The following is a 23420-nucleotide window of genomic DNA, read 5'->3' on the forward strand; positions in this document are numbered from 1 at the left end:
CGCCATTCAATATTTGCAAATGGATGTTCTGGGCGTAAATGGTGCTCTTTAATCATTTTTCTCTACAATGCAACATCATTAATAATGAAATGACATATTATCAGTGTTTCTTTCTCTGCAAACCGCAGTTACAAAGGACATGTTATTAACACTTTATCCAAAAACACATTGCCAGAGCTTCAGAAATTGAAAAAAAAATTACAGATTTTTGGTGGCCTAGTTAAGATGAATTTTGTGCCGCTGAAATTCACATTCTGAACTAAAATCAATGACCCATAACTAGCCAAAATAAAAGCAACTGATTAGTCATTTAAAGGCTTTGAACACTTTGGGGGGCAATTTTGTTTTCACCTGAAGGGGTTTTGTCATTAGAAAAAAAATCAATACTTATCTATTCCTCCCCAGTCAGTCTTCTTACCGCATCTTCTCTTTGTTGATCTTCTCCTGGCTCCTCCAGTCCCCTGGGTCATGTCACCGCAGGCCGGACGGATCCTCTTCTTCCTGTTTGGAGCGTCCATCAGCTGCAGTTCACTTCCTGCAGGGCAATGAGCGCTACAAATGACGTAGCGTTCACAGCCTAGCTGCGAATACCAAATCCTAGGCAGCCTGCTTTACAGCGGATGCGTAATATCTTGCCGCTACTGTTTCATATGGTATATGAAATACTAGCGGGAAGATATCGCGCATGCGCAGTCGCGCTACAGTAGGTTGCCAAGGATTTGGCATTACCTACTAGGCAGTGAACGTTACATCATTACAGGGGAGACTGGAGGAGCCAGGAGAAGATCGGTGAGGTAAAGATCTGGTAAGGAGACTGCCTGGGGAGGAATAGGTAAGGATTAAATCTTTTTTTATGACAAAACCCCTTTTATGAATGCACTTTGTGCTGTAAATAATTTTTGCAATAAGGTTTAATTAAAAATTTTGCACAATTAGTCTTCTGTAATTGTGTCTTCTTGAATTCTGCAGCATAAATTCACAGCATAAATAGACATGCTGTGGATTCGTTGCAGAGATTTTCCTCACCATGTGAAAGAGTTTTTAGAAATCTCCTCCACACGGCTTGTAGTGTAAATACTGTGGAATTTACGCACAATTTTGTCAGCATGTTTGAAGGCATGCATTGGGTCCTTTCATACAGAAAGATTATCATTCAAATAATTGTGTATCGTGCGAAAATGAACAATAATTATTGAATGTAAACATGACCAATGATTCATTTTATGCTGTTTTGTTGTTCACAAATATAGATGAGCGAGTATACTCGCTAAAGGCAATTGCTCGACCGAGTATTGCCTTTAGCGAGTATCTCCCCCGCTCGAGACTGAAGGTTCGGGTGCTGGCAGCGGGCACGGAGCTGCGGGGAAGAGCGGAGCGGAACGGAGGGGAGATCTCTCGCTCCCTTTCTTCCCCCCGCTCCCTCCTGCTGACTGCCGCTACTCACCGCTCCCCCGCGCCGGCACCCGAACCTTCTGTCTCGAGCGGGGGAGATACTCGCTCTTACTGGTGGATTAGCACACTAGTGATGCATCTTCACACTCATTAAATTAACAGTTGTATATTAAAAATCTCATAGACTGCTCTTTCACATGAACCCTCTGTCCCATTTGTTCTCCCCAGAACTGTTATAGTTTGACTTCATATAACAGCGAAAGTTTAAAGAAACTAAACCAGTACTCTGCTCTGTACTGATGAGAGCAAAGAACCCTAAAACAGACTGCCCTTCCTTATGGAGGAGTCTCTGGTTTGGCTGACATTATCTAATTTGCTAATTTCTTTCATGGAGCATTGCCTGAAAAACAAGTCTCCATACACGCATTGGGTTTCTTTAATGAGAGATAGCCTGTCCTTAACATAGGTCAGCAATATTAGATTTATGGGGGTCACGACTCTCGGCATCCCCACCAATCAGCTGTTTAAAGTGGTTGTCATACTCAGGTGAGCGCATATTGCAGATTTGTTCCATTCACATGAATAAATCAAAAAAGTATGATGTTCTTAGTATGAACCAACTCTCAACCTGATGTAAACATTGAAGAAGCTGCAGCACTTCAGTAGTGCCATTGACTTGTCAAACAGCTAATTTGTGGGGGTATACAAAGATTTGAACCCCCACTAGAGATGAGCGAACGCGTTCGTCCGAGCTTGATATTCGTGCGAATATTAGGGTGTTCGGGATGTTCGTTATTCGTAACGAACACCATGCGGTATTCTGGTTACTTTCACTTCCTTCCCTGAGACGTTAGCGCGCTTTTCTGGCCAATTGAAAGACAGGGAAGGCATTACAACTCCCCCCTGCAACGTTTAAGCCCTATACCACCCCCCTGCTGTGAGTGGCTGGCGAGATCAGGTGTTCGCCTAATATAAAAGTCGGCCCCTCCCGCGGCTCGCCTCAGATGCCTGGTGAGTTAGATGAGGGACAGTGCTGTTTATACCGGAGCTGCTGTAGGGAAAGAATTGGTAGTTAGTGTAGGCTTCAAGACCCCCCAAAGGTCCTTATTAGGGCCACTGATAGCTGTGTGTTGGCTGCTGTTAGCAGTGGCATTTTTTTTTTCTCAAAATCGGCTCTGCAGAGCGTTGCACCTGGCATTAGGGACAGAAGTGCTGCATAGGCAGGGAGAGTGTTAGGAGTGAGTGTAGCCTTCAAGAACCTCAACGGTCCTTTCTAGGGCCATATTTATCCGTGTGCAGTACTGTCCAGGCTGCTGTTAGCTGTGCTGCATTTTTTTTGGGCTTCTCAAAATCGCCTCTGCAGAGCATTCCACCCTCCATTGATACTGCAGGGAAAGAATTGTATAGGCAGGGCCACAACACAGTTATTATTCATAGAATATACGCAGTGCTGCCTTTTGGTGGAAAAACAAGTGAAAACAAATCTATTTGTCCAGCCTCTGTCCGTCCTTACGGGCGGTGGACACGTGTGAGCTGTGTGAAAAACATTGCTAAATCATACGCACCCAGCTACGCTTTACTGCTGGCTTCGCCATTTGCTTTCCTTAATTGGGAAAAAAAATACCTGCTCTGCCAGAGTTATAATAACTCTGCTACCCTCACGTTCTGTGACACATTAGCAGGGACACAGCACAGTTATTAAACTTCTCATGTTCATTGAATATACGCAGTGCTGCCTTTTGGTGGAAAAACAAGTGAAAACAAATCTATTTGTCCAGCCTCTGTCCGTCCTTACGGGCGGTGGACACGTGTGAGCTGCGTGAAAAACATTGCTAAATCATACGCACCCAGCTACGCTTTACTGCTGGCTTCGCCATTTGCTTTCCTTAATTGGGAAAAAAAATACCTGCTCTGCCAGAGTTATAATAACTCTGCTACCCTCACGTTCTGTGACACATTAGCAGGGACACAGCACAGTTATTAAACTTCTCATGTTCATTGAATATACGCAGTGCTGCCTTTTGGTGGAAAAACAAGTGAAAACAAATCTATTTGTCCAGCCTCTGTCCGTCCTTACGGGCGGTGGACACGTGTGAGCTGCGTGAAAAACATTGCTAAATCATACGCACCCAGCTACGCTTTACTGCTGGCTTCGCCATTTGCTTTCCTTAATTGGGAAAAAAAAAACCTGCTCTGCCAGAGTTATAATAACTCTGCTACCCTCACGTTCTGTGACACATTAGCAGGGACACAGCACAGTTATTAAACTTCTCATGTTCATTGAATATACGCAGTGCTGCCTTTTGGTGGAAAAACAAGTGAAAACAAATCTATTTGTCCAGCCTCTGTCCGTCCTTACGGGCGGTGGACACATGTGAGCTGCGTGAAAAACATTGCTAAATCATACGCACCCAGCTACTCTTTACTGCTGGCTTCGCCATTTGCTTTCCTTAATTGGGGAAAAAAATACCTGCTCTGCCAGAGTTATAATAACTCTGCTACCCTCACGTTCTGTGACACATTAGCAGGGACACAGCACAGTTATTAAACTTCTCATGTTCATTGAATATACGCAGTGCTGCCTTTTGGTGGAAAAACAAGTGAAAACAAATCTATTTGTCCAGCCTCTGTCCGTCCTTACGGGCGGTGGACACGTGTGAGCTGCGTGAAAAACATTGCTAAATCATACGCACCCAGCTACGCTTTACTGCTGGCTTCGCCATTTGCTTTCCTTAATTGGGAAAAAAAATACCTGCTCTGCCAGAGTTATAATAACTCTGCTACCCTCACGTTCTGTGACACATTAGCAGGGACACAGCACAGTTATTAAACTTCTCATGTTCATTGAATATACGCAGTGCTGCCTTTTGGTGGAAAAACAAGTGAAAACAAATCTATTTGTCCAGCCTCTGTACGTCCTTACGGGCGGTGGACACGTGTGAGCTGCGTGAAAAACATTGCTAAATCATACGCACCCAGCTACGCTTTACTGCTGGCTTCGCCATTTGCTTTCCTTAATTGGGAAAAAAAATACCTGCTCTGCCAGAGTTATAATAACTCTGCTACCCTCACGTTCTGTGACACATTAGCAGGGACACAGCACAGTTATTAAACTTAGATTATTCATTCACTAGAGGCAGTGGGGCCTTTCGTTTTCCAAAAAGGGAAAAAATTATATTTGGCCTGCAGTCTTGCGCCAATTTATTTCCTGCCTGTGAAATCAAATCACTGGTAATACAGCATGCTGAGGGGTAGGGGTAGGCCTAGAGGACGTGGACGCGGCCGAGGACGCGGAGGGCCAAGTCAGGATGTGGGCACAGGCCGAGCTCCTGATCCCGGTGTGTCGCAGCCGACTGCTGCGCGATTAGGAGAGAGGCACGTTTCTGGCGTCCCCACATTCATCGCCCAATTAATGGGTCCACGCGGGAGACGGTTATTAGAAAATGAGCAGTGTGAGCAGGTCCTGTCCTGGATGGCAGAAAGTGCTTCGAGCAACCTATCGTCAACACGCAGTTCTGCGCCGTCCACTGCTGCAAATCCGAATCCTCTGTCTGCTGCTCCTCCTTCCTCCCAGCCTCCTCACTCCACTACAATGACACCTGCTCAGGAGCGGGAACACTCCCAGGAACTGTTCTCGGGCCCCTGCTTAGATTGGGCAGCAGCGGTTCCTCTCCCACCAGAGGAGTTTATCGTCACTGATGCCCAACCATTCGAAAGTTCCCGGGGTCCGAGGGAAGAGGCTGGGGACTTCCGCCAACTGTCTCAACAACTTTCTGTGGGTGAGGAGGACGATGACGATCAGACACAGTTGTCTTGCAGTGAGGTAGTAGTAAGGGCAGTAAGTCCAAGGGAGCAGCGCACAGAGGATTCGGAGGAAGAGCAGCAGGACGATGAGGTGACTGACCCCACCTGGTGTGCAACGCTTACTCAGGAGGACAGGTCTTCAGAGGGGGAGTCAAGGGCATCAGCAGGGCAGGTTGCAAGAGGCAGTGCGGTGGCCAGGGGTAGAGGCAGGGCCAGACCGAATAATCCACCAAGTGTTTCCCAAAGCGCCCCCTCGCGCCATGCCACCCTGCAGAGGCCGAGGTGCTCTAAGGTCTGGCAGTTTTTCACAGAGACGCCTGACGACCGACGAACAGTGGTGTGCAACCTTTGTTGCGCAAAGCTCAGCCGGGGAGCCAACACCAACAGCCTCACCACCACCACCATGCGCAGACATATGATGGCCAAGCACCCCACAAGGTGGGACGAAGGCCGTTCACCGCCTCCGGTTTGCACCCCTGCCTCTCCCCCTGTGCCCCAACCTGCCACTGAGATGCAACCCCCCTCTCAGGACACAGGCACTACCGCCTCATGGCCTGCACCCACACCCTCATCTCCGCTGTCCTCGGCCCCATCCAGCAGTGTAGTTCAGCGCACCGTTCAGCCGTCGCTTGCACAAGTGTTCGAGCGCAAGCGCAAGTACGCCGCCACGCACCCGCACGCTCAAACGTTAACCGTCCGCATAGCAAAATTCATCAGCCTTGAGATGCTGCCGTATAGGGTTGTGGAAACTGAGTCCTTCAAAAGTATCATGGAGGCGGCGGCCCCGCGCTACTCAGTTCCCAGTCGCCACTACTTTTCCCGATGTGCCGTCCCAGCCCTGCACGACCACGTCTCCCGCAACATTGTGCGCGCCCTTACCAACGCGGTTACTGCCACGGTCCACTTAACTACGGACACGTGGACAAGCACAGGCGGGCAGGGCCACTACATCTCCCTGACGGCACATTGGGTGAATTTAGTGGAGGCTGGGACAGAGTCAGAGCCTGGGACCGCTCACGTCCTACCCACCCCCAGAATTGCGGGCCCCAGCTCGGTGCTGGTATCTGCGGAGGTGTATGCTTCCTCCACTAAAGCACCCTCCTCCTCCTCCTCCTCCTCTGTCTCGCAATCAAGATGTGTTAGCAGCAGCATGTTGCCAGCAGTCGGTGTCGCGCGGTGTGGCAGCACAGCGGTGGGCAAGCGTCAGCAGGCCATGCTGAAACTACTCAGCTTAGGCGATAAGAGGCACACGGCCCACGAACTGCTGCAGGGTCTGACAGAGCAGACCGACCGCTGGCTTGCGCCGCTGAGCCTCCAACCGGGCATGGTCGTGTGTGACAACGGGCGTAACCTGGTGGCGGCTCTGCAGCTTGGCAGCCTCACGCACGTGCCATGCCTGGCCCACGTCTTTAATTTGGTGGTTCAGCGGTTTCTGAAAAGCTACCCACGCTTGTCAGACCTGCTCGTAAAGGCGCGCCGGCTCTGCGCACATTTCCGCAAGTCCCACACGGACGCTGCCACCCTGCGCACCCTGCAACATCACTTTAAGCTGCCAGTGCACCGACTGCTGTGCGACGTGCCCACACGGTGGAACTCTACGCTCCACATGTTGGCCAGGCTCTATGAACAACGTAGAGCTATAGTCGAATACCAACTCCAACATGGGCGGCGCAGTGGGAGTCAGCCTCCTCAATTCCTTTCAGAAGAGTGGGCCTGGTTGGCAGACATCTGCCATGTCCTTGGTAATTTTGAGGAGTCTACCCAGGTGGTGAGCGGCGATGCTACAATCATTAGCGTCACCATTCCTCTGCTATGCATCTTGAGAAATTCCCTGCAAACCATAAAGGCAGCTGCTTTGCGCTCGGAAACGGGGGCGGGGGAAGACAGTATGCCGCTGGATAGTCAGGGCACCCTCCTGTCTATTTCTCAGCGCGTACAGGAGGAGGAGGAGGAGCATGAGGAGGATGAGGAGGAGGGGGAAGAGACAGCTTGGGCCGCTGCTGACGGTACACCGGCTGATTGCCTGTCATCCTTTCAGCGTGTATGGCCTGAGGAGGAGGAGGAGGAGGAGGATCCTGAAAGTGATCTTCCTAGTGAAGACAGCCATGTGTTGCGTACAGGTACCCTGGCACACATGGCTGACTTCATGTTAGGATGCCTTTCTCGTGACCCTCGCGTTGCACGCATTCTGGCCACTACGGATTACTGGGTGTACACACTGCTCGATCCACGGTATAAGGAGAACCTGCCCACTCTGATTCCCGAAGAGGAAAGGGGTTCGAGAGTGTTGCTATACCACAGGACCCTTGCGGACAAGCTGATGGTAAAATTCCCAGCCGACAGCGCTAGTGGCAGAAGGCGCAGTACCGAGGGCAAGGTAGCAGGGGATGTGCGTAGATCGAGCAGCATGTACATCCCAGGCAGTGCAACAGTCTTTAAGGGCCTGGCCAGCTTTATGGCTCCCCACCAAGACTGTGTCACCGCTCCCCAGCCACGGCTGAGTCGGCGGGAGCACTGTAAAAGGATGGTGAGGGAGTACGTAGCGGATCGCACGACCATCCTTGGTGACGCCTCTGCCCCCTACAACTACTGGGTGTCGAAGCTGGACATGTGGCCTGAACTAGCGCTGTATGCCCTGGAGGTGCTTGCTTGTCCTGCGGCTAGCGTGTTGTCGGAGAGGGTGTTTAGTGCGGCTGGGGGAATCATCACAGATAAGCGTAGCCGCTTGTCAACCGACAGTGCCGACAGGCTAACACTCATCAAGATGAACAAAGGCTGGATTTCCCCAGACTTCTGTTCTCCACCAGCGGACAGCAGCGATACGTAAGCAATACGTAGGCTGCACCCGCGGATGGAAGCTACGTTCTCTCTCACCATCCAAAACGGGGACATTTCTGCTTCATCAATCTGTGTCTAATATTCCTCCTCCTCCTCCTCCTGCTCCTCCTCCTGAAACCTCACGTAATCACGCTGAACGGGCAATTTTTCTTAGGGCCACAAGGCTCACTCAAATAATTTTTCAGAACAATTTTTATAAGTTTCAATGCGCTTAAAAGCATTGGAACTTTAACTTGAACCAATTTTTCGTTACACTGGGCTGCCTCCAGGCCTAGTTACCACTTAAGCCACATTAACCAAAGCGATTAATGGGTTTCACCTGCCCTCTTGGCTGGCCATGGCCAATTTTTGGGATGTACATTAGTACTGTTGATACAGCAATTTTTGTGGGCCCTCGCCTACAGTGTAATCAAATTAATTTTTAGGCCACCTGCATTACAGCTGACGTTACCTCAGCTGTGTTGGGCAATGCAATGGGATATTTTTATGTACCGCCGGTGGGTTCCAGGGAGCCACCCATGCTGTAGGTGCACACTGAGTTTTTAATACATCTGTACACTTCTAAAGAACCCGTCTGACTGGGGCATGCAGTGTGGGCCGAAGCCCACCTGTATTACGCACGACATTACTACCTCAGCTGTGTTGGGCAATGCAATGGGATATTTCTATGTACCGCCGGTGGCTTCCTGGCACCCACCCAGGCAGTGGGTCCACAGGGAGTTTAACCTACATGTGTCCACTTGTAAAGAACCCCAGTCTGACTGGGGCATGCAGTGTGGGCCGAAACCCACCTGCATTAACCCTTTCCAGTCCACTGTGTGACCTGTGAAGACATTAGGGTTTAAGGCTGTACAGCTCCGTTGTTGGTAGACGTCCGTCGGGGTTCTCTTACTGTATATTGCCAGCCTCTCTGCTGTCGGAGCCTATCCTACGTGTCAGCTCATGCAGTACTGGCTTTAGCCAGCATATAGCGCCGTTGTATAACAGCAGAAAAAGAGTAAGCCCTGTCCTCGGCCCCATCCAGCAGTGTAGTTCAGCGCACCGTTCAGCCGTCGCTTGCACAAGTGTTCGAGCGCAAGCGCAAGTACGCCGCCACGCACCCGCACGCTCAAACGTTAACCGTCCGCATAGCAAAATTCATCAGCCTTGAGATGCTGCCGTATAGGGTTGTGGAAACTGAGTCCTTCAAAAGTATCATGGAGGCGGCGGCCCCGCGCTACTCAGTTCCCAGTCGCCACTACTTTTCCCGATGTGCCGTCCCAGCCCTGCACGACCACGTCTCCCGCAACATTGTGCGCGCCCTCACCAACGCGGTTACTGCCACGGTCCACTTAACTACGGACACGTGGACAAGCACAGGCGGGCAGGGCCACTACATCTCCCTGACGGCACATTGGGTGAATTTAGTGGAGGCTGGGACAGAGTCAGAGCCTGGGACCGCTCACGTCCTACCCACCCCCAGAATTGCGGGCCCCAGCTCGGTGCTGGTATCTGCGGAGGTGTATGCTTCCTCCACTAAAGCACCCTCCTCCTCCTCCTCCTCCTCTGTCTCGCAATCAAGATGTGTTAGCAGCAGCATGTTGCCAGCAGTCGGTGTCGCGCGGTGTGGCAGCACAGCGGTGGGCAAGCGTCAGCAGGCCGTGCTGAAACTACTCAGCTTAGGCGATAAGAGGCACACGGCCCACGAACTGCTGCAGGGTCTGACAGAGCAGACCGACCGCTGGCTTGCGCCGCTGAGCCTCCAACCGGGCATGGTCGTGTGTGACAACGGGCGTAACCTGGTGGCGGCTCTGCAGCTTGGCAGCCTCACGCACGTGCCATGCCTGGCCCACGTCTTTAATTTGGTGGTTCAGCGGTTTCTGAAAAGCTACCCACGCTTGTCAGACCTGCTCGTAAAGGCGCGCCGGCTCTGCGCACATTTCCGCAAGTCCCACACGGACGCTGCCACCCTGCGCACCCTGCAACATCACTTTAAGCTGCCAGTGCACCGACTGCTGTGCGACGTGCCCACACGGTGGAACTCTACGCTCCACATGTTGGCCAGGCTCTATGAACAACGTAGAGCTATAGTCGAATACCAACTCCAACATGGGCGGCGCAGTGGGAGTCAGCCTCCTCAATTCCTTTCAGAAGAGTGGGCCTGGTTGGCAGACATCTGCCATGTCCTTGGTAATTTTGAGGAGTCTACCCAGGTGGTGAGCGGCGATGCTACAATCATTAGCGTCACCATTCCTCTGCTATGCATCTTGAGAAATTCCCTGCAAACCATAAAGGCAGCTGCTTTGCGCTCGGAAACGGGGGCGGGGGAAGACAGTATGCCGCTGGATAGTCAGGGCACCCTCCTGTCTATTTCTCAGCGCGTACAGGAGGAGGAGGAGGAGCATGAGGAGGATGAGGAGGAGGGGGAAGAGACAGCTTGGGCCGCTGCTGACGGTACACCGGCTGATTGCCTGTCATCCTTTCAGCGTGTATGGCCTGAGGAGGAGGAGGAGGAGGAGGAGGAGGAGGATCCTGAAAGTGATCTTCCTAGTGAAGACAGCCATGTGTTGCGTACAGGTACCCTGGCACACATGGCTGACTTCATGTTAGGATGCCTTTCTCGTGACCCTCGCGTTGCACGCATTCTGGCCACTACGGATTACTGGGTGTACACACTGCTCGATCCACGGTATAAGGAGAACCTGCCCACTCTGATTCCCGAAGAGGAAAGGGGTTCGAGAGTGTTGCTATACCACAGGACCCTTGCGGACAAGCTGATGGTAAAATTCCCAGCCGACAGCGCTAGTGGCAGAAGGCGCAGTACCGAGGGCAAGGTAGCAGGGGATGTGCGTAGATCGAGCAGCATGTACATCCCAGGCAGTGCAACAGTCTTTAAGGGCCTGGCCAGCTTTATGGCTCCCCACCAAGACTGTGTCACCGCTCCCCAGCCACGGCTGAGTCGGCGGGAGCACTGTAAAAGGATGGTGAGGGAGTACGTAGCGGATCGCACGACCATCCTTGGTGACGCCTCTGCCCCCTACAACTACTGGGTGTCGAAGCTGGACATGTGGCCTGAACTAGCGCTGTATGCCCTGGAGGTGCTTGCTTGTCCTGCGGCTAGCGTGTTGTCGGAGAGGGTGTTTAGTGCGGCTGGGGGAATCATCACAGATAAGCGTAGCCGCTTGTCAACCGACAGTGCCGACAGGCTAACACTCATCAAGATGAACAAAGGCTGGATTTCCCCAGACTTCTGTTCTCCACCAGCGGACAGCAGCGATACGTAAGCAATACGTAGGCTGCACCCGCGGATGGAAGCTACGTTCTCTCTCACCATCCAAAACGGGGACATTTCTGCTTCATCAATCTGTGTCTAATATTCCTCCTCCTCCTCCTCCTGCTCCTCCTCCTGAAACCTCACGTAATCACGCTGAACGGGCAATTTTTCTTAGGGCCACAAGGCTCACTCAAATAATTTTTCAGAACAATTTTTATAAGTTTCAATGCGCTTAAAAGCATTGGAACTTTAACTTGAACCAATTTTTCGTTACACTGGGCTGCCTCCAGGCCTAGTTACCACTTAAGCCACATTAACCAAAGCGATTAATGGGTTTCACCTGCCCTCTTGGCTGGCCATGGCCAATTTTTGGGATGTACATTAGTACTGTTGATACAGCAATTTTTGTGGGCCCTCGCCTACAGTGTAATCAAATTAATTTTTAGGCCACCTGCATTACAGCTGACGTTACCTCAGCTGTGTTGGGCAATGCAATGGGATATTTTTATGTACCGCCGGTGGGTTCCAGGGAGCCACCCATGCTGTAGGTGCACACTGAGTTTTTAATACATCTGTACACTTCTAAAGAACCCGTCTGACTGGGGCATGCAGTGTGGGCCGAAGCCCACCTGTATTACGCACGACATTACTACCTCAGCTGTGTTGGGCAATGCAATGGGATATTTCTATGTACCGCCGGTGGCTTCCTGGCACCCACCCAGGCAGTGGGTCCACAGGGAGTTTAACCTACATGTGTCCACTTGTAAAGAACCCCAGTCTGACTGGGGCATGCAGTGTGGGCCGAAACCCACCTGCATTAACCCTTTCCAGTCCACTGTGTGACCTGTGAAGACATTAGGGTTTAAGGCTGTACAGCTCCGTTGTTGGTAGACGTCCGTCGGGGTTCTCTTACTGTATATTGCCAGCCTCTCTGCTGTCGGAGCCTATCCTACGTGTCAGCTCATGCAGTACTGGCTTTAGCCAGCATATAGCGCCGTTGTATAACAGCAGAAAAAGAGTAAGCCCCCTAGGAAAACCATATACAAATTGGATTGGAAAGGGTTAAGCACAACATTACTACCTCAGCTGTGTTGGGCAATGCAATGGGATATTTCTATGTACCGCCGGTGGCTTCCTGGCACCCACCCATGCTGTAGGTGCACACGGAGTTTTTACTACATCTGTACACTTATAAAGAACCCCAGTCAGACTGGGGCATGCAGTGTGGGCCGAAGCCCACCTGCATTAAGCACGACATTACTACCTCAGCTGTGTTGGGCAATGCAATGGGATATTTCTGTGTACCGCCGGTGGGTTCCAGGGAGCCACCCATGCTGTGGGTCGACAGGGACTTCACAATAGGGAGTTGTACCTGCCTGTGTCTATGAATTAAAAAGCCCGGTCTGACTGGGGCATGCAGACACCTTGACAGAATGAATAGTGTGTGGCACATAGGTTCCCCATTGCTATGCCCACGTGTGCAGCTCCTGATGGCGGTGGCACAGGATTCTATTTCTCATTGCTTCTGTACAGCATTGTGGGCTATCGCTCCGCCACTTTTAAAGAGGGTCGCTGCCTAGCCGTGCCAACCTCTGCAGTGTGTACCTGCGGTCCCTCGTCATGGCAGACGCAATTCTAAATAGACATGAGCGTGGTGTGGCATGAGGGCAGCTGAAGGCTGCCCAGGGACACTTTGGTGTGCGCTGTGGGGGGGGAGGGGGGGCGGTTGGGCAGCATGTAACCCAGGAGAAGTGTCAGTGGAGTGTCATGCAGGCAGTGATTGTGCTTTGTTGGAGGTAGTGTGGTGCTTAGCAAAGGTATGCCATGCTAATGAGGGCTTTTCAGAAGTAAAAGTTGTTGGGAGGGGGGGGGGCCCACTCTTGCCGGTATTGTGGCTTAATAGTGGGACCTGTGAACTTGAGATGCAGCCCAACATGTAGCCCCTCGCCTGCCCTATCCGTCACTGTGTCATTCCCATCACTTTCCTGAATTGCCCAGATTTTCACACATGAAAACCTTAGCGAGCATCGGCGAAATACAAAAATGTTCTGGTCGCCCATTGACTTCAATGGGGTTCGTTGTTCGAAACGAACCCTCGAGCATCACGGGAAGTTCGTTCCGAATAACGAACACCCGAACATTTTGGTGTTCGCTCATCTCTAACCCCCACCAATGTGAAATTGATAGCCTATCTTAAGAATATGCCATACATTCCAAAAGTCTGGATAACCCCTTTTTTGCTCGAGATCTTAAACAGATGTTAGATGTAAAGAAAATAGGTTGCAAAAAAACAAAGCACTATAAAACCTATTATAGCTATTCTATCAATATAGTTATTTATGTGTATATTTGCAGTATTACCTTTTGCTTTCTGAGTTGACTTTTAATAAAGGTGTCTTCTCGGTGTAACTACTGTCTTTCACTGGGCTGAACAGTTCAGTTAGATTAAAGGGATACCTGCAAAATTAAGAAGTCTTATTAATAAATGCAACATAAAAATTGCAAGTTTTTGCAGCAATATCATACAGAAAACCCTTTAGCAAATAGTGACACCCTGTTCTTAGAAAATATTTCTACATGCTTTCTGATACCTTTTCATTATTGAAGATTATACCAAGGTATTAGTATAAGACCCAAGCAAAGCATATTATACAAGGGAAACCAAACCACTCATGAGCAGTGCTGTTGTTTGCTGGAGTACAGAAAAAGGTACATTTATACTACATATGGTGTTTAGATTTAGCAGAACTACTTGAGGGCTTAGTCACACAGGCGCATCGGCACCCGGCAATGAAGCCGGTCACATGTTCTTTCCTCCGGCGCTGCAGAGAGACGTCCATCCTGAAGTGCGGCCATCTTCTTCCTGCAGTAACACCGGCGCCGATGCGCCCGTGTGACTAAGCCCTGAAAGTACACAACATCAGACACCAGAACTACTGGTCACCAAGATATGAAGATGAAAGCTTTTCCTTTACAATTTAATTTATACACTGTATGAATAAAACACTGGTGTACAAAAGGGAATGCTAACAACATGAGATCTTATGCATTATTGAAATATAATTTTACCTACTTCATTGGAGGAAAAAAATTACTTCCTTACTCCATAATGGCAGCCAGATAGAGATGAGCGAGCATACTCGTCCGAGCTTAATGCTCGTTCGAGTATTAGGGTGCTCGAGATGCTCGTTACTCGAGACGAGCACCACGCAGTACTCGTCTCGATTAAACGAGCACTGACCATTGAATTCAATGGAGCCGGCAATACAGCCGGCTTCATTGAAAGCAATGGGCTGCCGGCGATCTCAGGATAAATTTTCGGGAAAGGCTTAAAAATATAAGCCCTTACCTGAAAATCATCCTAAAATGTGTAAAAAAAAAAAATGTCAGCATAAAGATCGTTCTCCTCTGCCATAGCTGTAACAGCTGTGGCAGAGAAGAACGATGTTAGCCCATTGAATTCAATGGAGCCGGCAATACAGCCGGCTCCATTGAAAGCAATGGGCTGCTGGCGAGTGCCGGGTGAATTTTTGGGAAGGGCTTAAAAATATAAGCCCTTACCTGAAAATCATCCTAAAATGTGTAAAAATAAAAAAAAATGTATACTCACCTTTCCGCTGCAGCCGGAGTTCAGCCGCGTCTGGCCGGCAGTTCTCCTGAACTGCTCTGAGTAGTATTCAGCAGCCGGGGATTTAAAATCCCCGCCTGCTGAATGAGCTGCCTCTGATTGGTCACAGCCTCACCAATCAGAGGCAGCTCTCACTCACACCCATTCATGAATTCATGAATGGGTGAGTGCTGCCTCTGATTGGCTCAGAGCAGGGACCAATCAGGGGCAGCTCTCAGCTGTCAATCAGAGGCAGCACTCACTCACCCATTCATGAATTCATGAATGGGTGTGAGTGAGATCTGCCTCTGATTGGTGAGGCTGTGACCAATCAGAGGCAGCTCATTCAGCAGGCGGGGATTTTAAATCCCCGGCTGCTGAATACTACTCAGAGCAGTTCAGGAGAACTGCCGGCCAGATGCGGCTGAACTCCGGCTTCAGCGGAAAGGGGAGTATACATTTTTTTTTTTTTTTACACATTATAGGATGATTTTCAGGTAAGGGCTTATATTTTTAAGCCCTTCCCGAAAATTCATCCCATGCTCGCCGGCAGCCCATTGCTTTCAATGGAGCCGGCTGTATTGCTGGCTCCATTGAATTCAGTTTGCTAACATCGTTCTTCTCTGCCACAGCTGTTACAGCTATGGCAGAGGAGAACGATCTTTATGCTGACATATTTTTTTTTTTTGTTATTTTTACACATTTTAGGATGATTTTAAGGTAAGGGCTTATATTTTTAAGCCCTTCCCGAAAATTCATTCCGCGCTCGCCGGCAGCCCATTGCTTTCAATGGAGCCGGCTGTATTGCCGACTCCATTGAATTCAATGGGCTAACATCGTTCTTCTCTGCCACAGCTGTTACAGCTGTGGCAGAGGAGAACGATCTTTATGCTGACAGTGCGGGGGGGCCCACTCTTGCCGCTATTGTGGCTTAATAGTGGGACCTGGGAACTTGAGATGCAGCACAACATGTAGCCCCTCGCCTGCCCTATCCGTTTCTGTGTCGTTCCCATCACTTTCGTGAATTTCCCAGATTTTCACAAATGAAAACCTTAGCGAGCATCGGCGATATACAAAAATGCTCGAGTCACCCATTGACTTTAATGGGGTTCGTTACTCGAAACGAATCCTCAAGCATCGCGGGAAGTTCGACTCGAGTAACGAGCACTCGAGCATTTTGGTGCTCGCTCATCTCTAGAGTAATCCCTGGATTACTCTAGAGATGAGCGAGCACCAAAATGCTCGAGTGCCAGAGTAATCCCTGGATTGACATTCAAGATCAACAGCCCGGCCGGTTACCTAAAGTCTATAAACCCTTAATATCATAGTGCTCTAGAAAAACATCTAGTTCCCTCTTAAACTCCTTAATGGATTTTGCCATCACCACGTCCTCAGGCAGAGAGTTCCACAGTTTCACTGCTCTTACAGTAAAGAACCCCCTTCTATGTTGGTGATGAAACATGCTTTCTTCTAGACGTAGAGGATGCCCCCTCTTTACCATCACAGTCCTGGGTATAAACAGATCATTAGAGAGATCCTTGTATTGTCCCCTAATATATTTCTACATAGTTATTTGATCGCCTCTTAACCATCTTTTTTCCAGAGTAAATAATCCCAATTCTGATACCCTTTCTGGGTATTCCAGTCCTCCCATTCCATGTATTAATTTAGTTGTCCATCTTTGAACCCCCTCAAACACTGCAACATCTTTCCTTGGCAGCGGTGTCCAGAACTGTGCGCAGTATTCCATGTGGGGCCAGACAAGTGCCTTATATAGTGGAAGAATAATGTTCTCGCCCCTCGCCCCAAGACCTCTTTTAATGCACCCCAAGACTTTATTAGTTTTTGCAGCAGCTGATTGGCATTGATTGCTCCAGTTAAGTTTACAATCCACTAGTACCCCAGGTCTATTCCATATCACTTTTCCCTAACAGTACCCCATTTAGTGTGTATTGGTGACATCCATTTCTCCTGCCCATGTGCATAACCTTACATTTATCAATATTGAAATTTATTTTCTACCCAAGCCCCCAGTTTAACTAGGTCCTTTTGTAGCCGTACATTGTCATCCGTTGTATTAATTATCTTTGTATCATCTACAAATATTAATATTTTACTGTGTAGTCCCTCTATCAGGTCATTAAAAATAAATTGAACAGTAGTTTAAACGCTTTCTTTTTTTCATTTATTGCCACCTTACAGTCTTGTCGAGCCACATTGGTTTCCTTCTACCTATAGTTCTTTTATTTTTAATGAGTATGAACTGCTCACATTAGGTAGTTAGGATGTTTTTAAACTTCTCCCATTTGTCATCTGTATTGTTATTTACTAAAGTTCTGTTTTTTTTTGTCGCTCCCCGATAAGGCTTCTTATTGAATGACAGCTGGAATTAATTATATTGAGGTTTCTCAATATAATTCCCAAGTGTCCAAGTTCAGCTTTGCCCTTCCCCGAGCTCCATGTTATCACTATATCATGATAGGATAACACTGCCACACTGTGAATGTTTATCAACTGCATAGGGTGATTAAATAACACTGTACATGAACTAGATAACGCCGCACAGCCATGACAGTATAACATTGCCATAACATTACCAAGTACCACTGTCATATTGTAACTAAATATCACTCTGCTGTAAGTGAATAGTACAGTATTAAAGGGATTGACTAAATTATCTTTTCTTTTTTGGAATTGATGCTCTTAATGCCTGAAAATTCTGAAATATCCTAGATTCCCCTCTCCTTGCTTGTCCAGTGCCATCAGCTCTGGTCTCGCCTGTGACACCGTATATACAGGTTGCAGTCAGTTTACAGGAGCTAAGTGGACCCATGAGAGGTAGGTATATGATCTTTAATTATTTACTGGCATCAATTCCCAAAAAATTCAGACTCTAACAATCCCTTCAATAGTAATGATAGCGCCACCACATATTAACAGTTTCCCACAAATGTTTGAAACATGTTAACTGTAAAAAAGGACTAATTGCTTTTCCCATGCATAACTCAAGTATAGATATCTTATTTGTTGTAACTGAAAACCTTGATCTCTCAAACTGGAAAAAATGGGGTATCTCTTAAGTGAAACAGCTTAGTACAGATCAGGGTTTCATTACCTTTCCAGATCCACCTTCAAAATACCTAGAACAGATTTATACAAATATTTTCAAATTTGTCACCTATTACAAAAATCCACCCCACCCTCCCCACTAGAGTTAATGTCTCCTCGAAACTAGAGGCCTGGTTAAATTCCACTCAAGGAGCCAATTAAAGAATATCGGTATGCTACCAAATTTTAATTTCTTACACACAAGACCTATTAACATCTATAAAAAAAGAAGTAGAAAATAGATTTACAGCATCTTCTTTTACCTATCATTTTTATCTAAAACATTACTAGTGACTGTTCCTGAAGAGTGCTACACCACGAATACATTTTAAACCCATGTAAAAATATTTTATGAATGATAGCAACAGAAGAGTTCGTTAAATTTCGGATCATTCTCCTGTCAATTTTACTTGATTGACTCGCCGTCATTTTTGGAGCATCTGCCTATGGCGATTCGTTACAATGAACATTTTATAGAAATATCAAATCCTGATTGTGTGAAGTTGTATCAATAAGGAATTTTACAAAAGAGTTGACAATTTTTGTACAGTAATAGGGAGGGAAAAAAGAAACACACACCATAACCACCCTCCATCCACCAGCTCTTTGTACATTTTGAAGTTCTCAGCTGTGCCACTTACTCTTCATTCAACAGATTTAGTAACAAATTAAAACATTTGATTTAATGAAAGCAATCAAGTATTTGGTTGTAGCTCAGAACAGAATGTACTGCTGTCTGCACTTGCTGTTTTGCAATTACAACTTAATACAAAGAGGAGCAATTACAGATATTTAAAAAAAAAAAGCAGAGAATAAAGGTTTATGACTAACAAATTTAATGTGGGAATTAATTTGCCTCCTAAATGAGAATTCCAATTTATTTCTAAATTATGGAATCATTCAAACAATCTGAAATAAATGTTGCTTAGGGAAAAGAGTACAGCATAGGCATAGTGCTGCTAGGACAGAGAATAAAGGTTTACAACACTTGGCAAGTTGTATATAAATCTGGTATTTTAACAATTGCCCCATTACCACTTTTTTAAAGGAAAAACTCAAGAGATTTGAATTTTCATAAAATCACCCAAACATTTTTTGTGCGATACCAAAATGTATATTCACACTTTCAGATTTGTTAAAGAAAATGTAGTTAAGTAAAACATTTACATTCATATTAAAGGGGTTGTTTTTGAAAGGCAGGTACATGGTTTTCTGCAAGTTGCATTCAGAGGAATGAAACAGTCAGAAATTTGGGCAACAACTTTGCTGCTTCTTAGTATACCCCAAGGCTACCTTCATACGCAGAATTTACAGTGGGATTTCCTCTAGTGGAATAGCTAGAAATTCTGCAGTATAATGGTGAATTCAGACGAGTGTGGTTTACACGCTGCTACAGCAAAGTGTAAACAACGCTTCAATAGCAACCAATAGGTTGCTATGGAAGCACTCACACAGAGCTTTTTTACCACTGCAGAACCTGCGCTGGTAAAAAGACAGAATAGAGAGTGCCAACTCGCCTGTCAGCTCTGTGCTGTGCTGCTATCCATAGCGCTGACCACAGGCTCCTACAGCTGCAGCGGCAGCACTCTGCCCGCAGCACAGACATGTGAATGGGCTACTCTGTGGAGCACGGAGCAGCTCATTCACCGCAGAATTCCTGCATGTCAGGCTCTAGCAGCATGTAAACCACGCTAGTCTGAATGCATCCTAAAAGCGCAATCACATAGACAAGATCCGCAACAAATCCTGCAGCAATTTCTGCACCTCAGGTGCTGTGTGTGAAGGTTGACTAATGTCCCATTTAGACGAGATGACAGCTGTCTAAACTACTGCATGAGCGCTGACATCACCATTTGGTTGTTAGCTCTTGTACAGAGCAGATTATACCGCCAGCTTCCCCCTTGCTTCTCGTTCAGTGCTTCACATAATATGTGAAGCACTGAGTGTGGAGCATTTACAATTAGCAAGAGATTAGCAATCCAGCGATAATATTCATGTTGGCTGAAAGTGAGTGACCAGCGAACTGTAAACGAATAGTGCACGATGGCTGTGCATTTAGATGCAACGATTATTGCACATGCAGATGTGAATTCCTGACACATTTTTCTGCTACATGTGGACCTGGACCAAGTCCTTCAACCCCATGTTAGGAGACCAGTACCATCAATGGAATTTCATACTTACAGGGCTTAAATCTGTAGCTTTTGTGATTGAAGCAGCATGTAAGTAGTAACAAAGTGCAATTTAGTTTACTTTAGGTATCAATGTTCTTTCTCCAAGAGTTTACAGAAACACAAACTGTCTTGTTGGAACTGTATTGGTCACATGACTTCTATACCCATAGAGGGGATTATAATAAAATAAAATAATTCATTCTATATTGCTTTTTCCCATGTGCAGATACTGTGGCAATATTTGGTGACCACTTTAGTACATGAAACTAGGCATTATAACAAACTTTGACAGATATTCCTATAAATTACACTTGTGACTCAAATGTAACAACTTCATTTGCATACATACTCATATACAGTAATTGGTAAACTGGAATTTCTAAAATCAGGTGGAAGGGTTTAGTTCTAATTCAAAAGAAACACCGAAGAAAACACAAGTGCTCTTCCGTAAACTACTTCCTTCCTGACCATTTAGCTTCAAACTGATGCTATGTTTTGTATGACAATACAAGCCAGCATGTAGATCTATTTACAGTGAGACAGAGCACATGTGTAATACATATATATATATACAGCATGAGCTTTCAAGAAAGTAAGTAATGCTAAAACAGTGCAGTAAGCTGAGTCTTTTCCTGTCAACACTAGAGAAAATTGAGACACAATTGACACATCCAGCTTGAGCCCGCAAACTACTGTATTTTCAGAAAATTGACAGTAGAATACAATGTGCTTTAACACAGCATGTGATTATGTGTGAACACTTATAGGCTTTCTGAAATGTAAATTTCATATATTTTAGCACAGTGGAAAATCAATTTCCTTACTATTATAGATAAGACATTGACTTGACAAATACATTTCTCAGGTTATAAAAAGGTATAGTTTGACCTTTACAAACGTCATTCTCTACACAGCTTTTCATAGTTTATGGATTGTTTAATTCAAGTCTCAGCAATTTTAGGTTTTCTAGATTAGAAATACAAGAGATATACAAGTTTGCACAAGGTTAATGAGAAGTCATTATTGTAATCAAAACTGTACATCAAAGTATGTAATTCTTTACTAAAAACACTTAAATATTATAATCCCTAATTCAGTATAGGAATGATAAAATGTATCTCGGGTCTTAAACTCAATTCATATTAAAGGCTGGCAATTCATCATTCATTATCATATTTTACATGATAACTGTTTCAGGATTGTCAACCCTGATCTTTATTGCCAACTAAATTTTTACAAGTAAACTGAAAGAAAATGGTTTACTGTGGACACTGGCCAAAAGTCAATTTATTTTACAGATTGTCTTCAAGGGGTTATCCAGAAATCTAAAGTTATCTCCTATCTGCTGAGATGTCCACCGATCCTAAGAATGGTGGTCCTATGTCCTTAGTCTGAACCAATATTTGGCAAAACTCAAGTATCCCATAATGCCTGCTGTAGAGGTCAGCATGCAGCCAGGGTGCCTTGCTGATGTCACCAAATGTGTCCTCCAATCTGCATATGGACAGCAGTTTCACTGGGTGCCTGCATCAAATGACCTACCCATATATAACATAGGTGGTTACCCACAACTTCATCTGTGTTGATTTTTTTTTAATCTAATCTGTTTTTTGCTGTATGTTGAAACTTAAAAAGTTGAAATAGTGAAAGGAATGTAACTGCAATCTGCTGTGTGTCAGCACAGTTCTGTACACTACGGTTTTGGTCTTGTCATCTTTTGCTAGGATATAAAGGTTTTGTGGGCTGTATACACGTGAGCCACCACATACAGTTGCCCATGAGAAAAAACATGTTTTTTCTAAATGTACACCTGCTACCTTAAGTGTTTGCCTTTGAGCCTTATTGATCATCATCGCAAATGCTGTTTTTAGAGGGAATTTGTTATACTTATGAGGTAAAATGAAAGCTACGCTGTGATTGGTTGCCAGAGTTCAGCTTTCATTTCTTACACAGCTGAGGTAAAATAAAAGCAGTGCTGTAATTGGTTGCTATTTGTTATACTGCTCAGATAAAATAAAAGCTGTGCTGTGATTGGTTACTATTAGGGATGAGCGAACGTGTCCGTTACGGACACATCCGCACCCGGACACCGGCTTTGCCGAACACTGCAGTGTTCGCGCGTAAGTGTCCGGGTGCCGCCGGGGGGCGGGGAGATGCGCGGCGGCGCGGGCGGCAGTAGCGGGGAACAGGGGGGAGCCCTCTCTCTCTCCCTCTCCCCCCCACTCCCCGCCGCACCCCCCCGCGCTGCCACGGCGGCCCCCGAACTTTTTCGCCCGAACACTGAAGTGTTCGCAAAGTTCGGTGTTCGGGCGAAAAAGGGGCGGAGCCGAACGTGTTCGCTCATCTCTAGTTACTATGGGTAACACAGATTTTCTTTAAAATCTCAATCCATGTTAATGTGTCTTTCGTTCAAGTTTTAATCCTGTGGTCTCAGACATGGTTTAAAGTTGCCAGTCTGGCCATTACAAATTATTTACAGACATTATGCAGCTAGAAGAAGGGTCTGGGGAATTTAATTGTGTTGTGCCAGACAGAGAGAGCTCACAAAGATACAAGTTATACTCTGTGACCTTCTGTTCTCACATATCGTGCCCCCCATGGATTGGAGCTTATTTAGTTGCCATTGCTTTTTTTTCTAAATATAGAACAAAAAGAATACCAAACAGGGAAACAGTAAATACACTACAGTGTGTGTCAATGGCCTTAGACATCATTCGAAGTCACCAGTCTGGCCACTACGAATTATTCTCTATGGTTTTCTGCAGACTACAAAGTTAGCTGATAACTTGCTTAAAACTGCAGTAAAAAGTAAACAAAAAAAACTAAATTTAAAAAAATGAATAAATAAAAAGAAAACATGAAAAAAGCATGCGGTAGGGGACGTGTTGGCAGTGGTGGTGGAGGTAATAGAGAATTTGCCAAGTTGGCACTTCAAGTGGCTCCCACTGAAGCAACAATTCCATGTTCTGCAGGAGGCAAAGCAAGCTCATTGCCATTCCTTAGAAGTTGGCATCACATCCACAGCATGCAGAGCAGGTTGTAGAGTGGATGACACAGAATACCTCAAGTACCACCTTTTCCTCCCAGTTGCAGGCACACAGCAGTCAGTTTGCACCAGTCATCCATGAGCATCCCCCTCTACTTCACTCCATGCCAAATCCGCCACACCCTTCAAAGTAGTCCACATGGATCAGTCTGAGGAGCTGTCTGATCACTCAGTGTCATGGATGTCAACCAGGCAGTC

The 23420-nt window shown here is 46.7% G+C and overlaps 1 protein-coding gene across 1 annotated transcript in view; it reads right to left on the bottom strand.

The window, feature by feature from the left end:
* OCA2 (OCA2 melanosomal transmembrane protein) overlaps positions 1 to 23420 on the bottom strand; it is a 277343-nt gene that overhangs the window by 196059 nt on the left and 57864 nt on the right. The window contains exon 3 of the mRNA XM_066579296.1: positions 13649 to 13744. Coding sequence (XP_066435393.1) covers positions 13649 to 13744 — 96 coding nt within the window. The remainder of the gene's footprint in view (positions 1 to 13648; positions 13745 to 23420) is intronic.

The sequence above is a fragment of the Eleutherodactylus coqui genome, chromosome 1, assembly GCF_035609145.1.
Source record: "Eleutherodactylus coqui strain aEleCoq1 chromosome 1, aEleCoq1.hap1, whole genome shotgun sequence".
Lineage (NCBI taxonomy): Eukaryota > Metazoa > Chordata > Amphibia > Anura > Eleutherodactylidae > Eleutherodactylus > Eleutherodactylus coqui.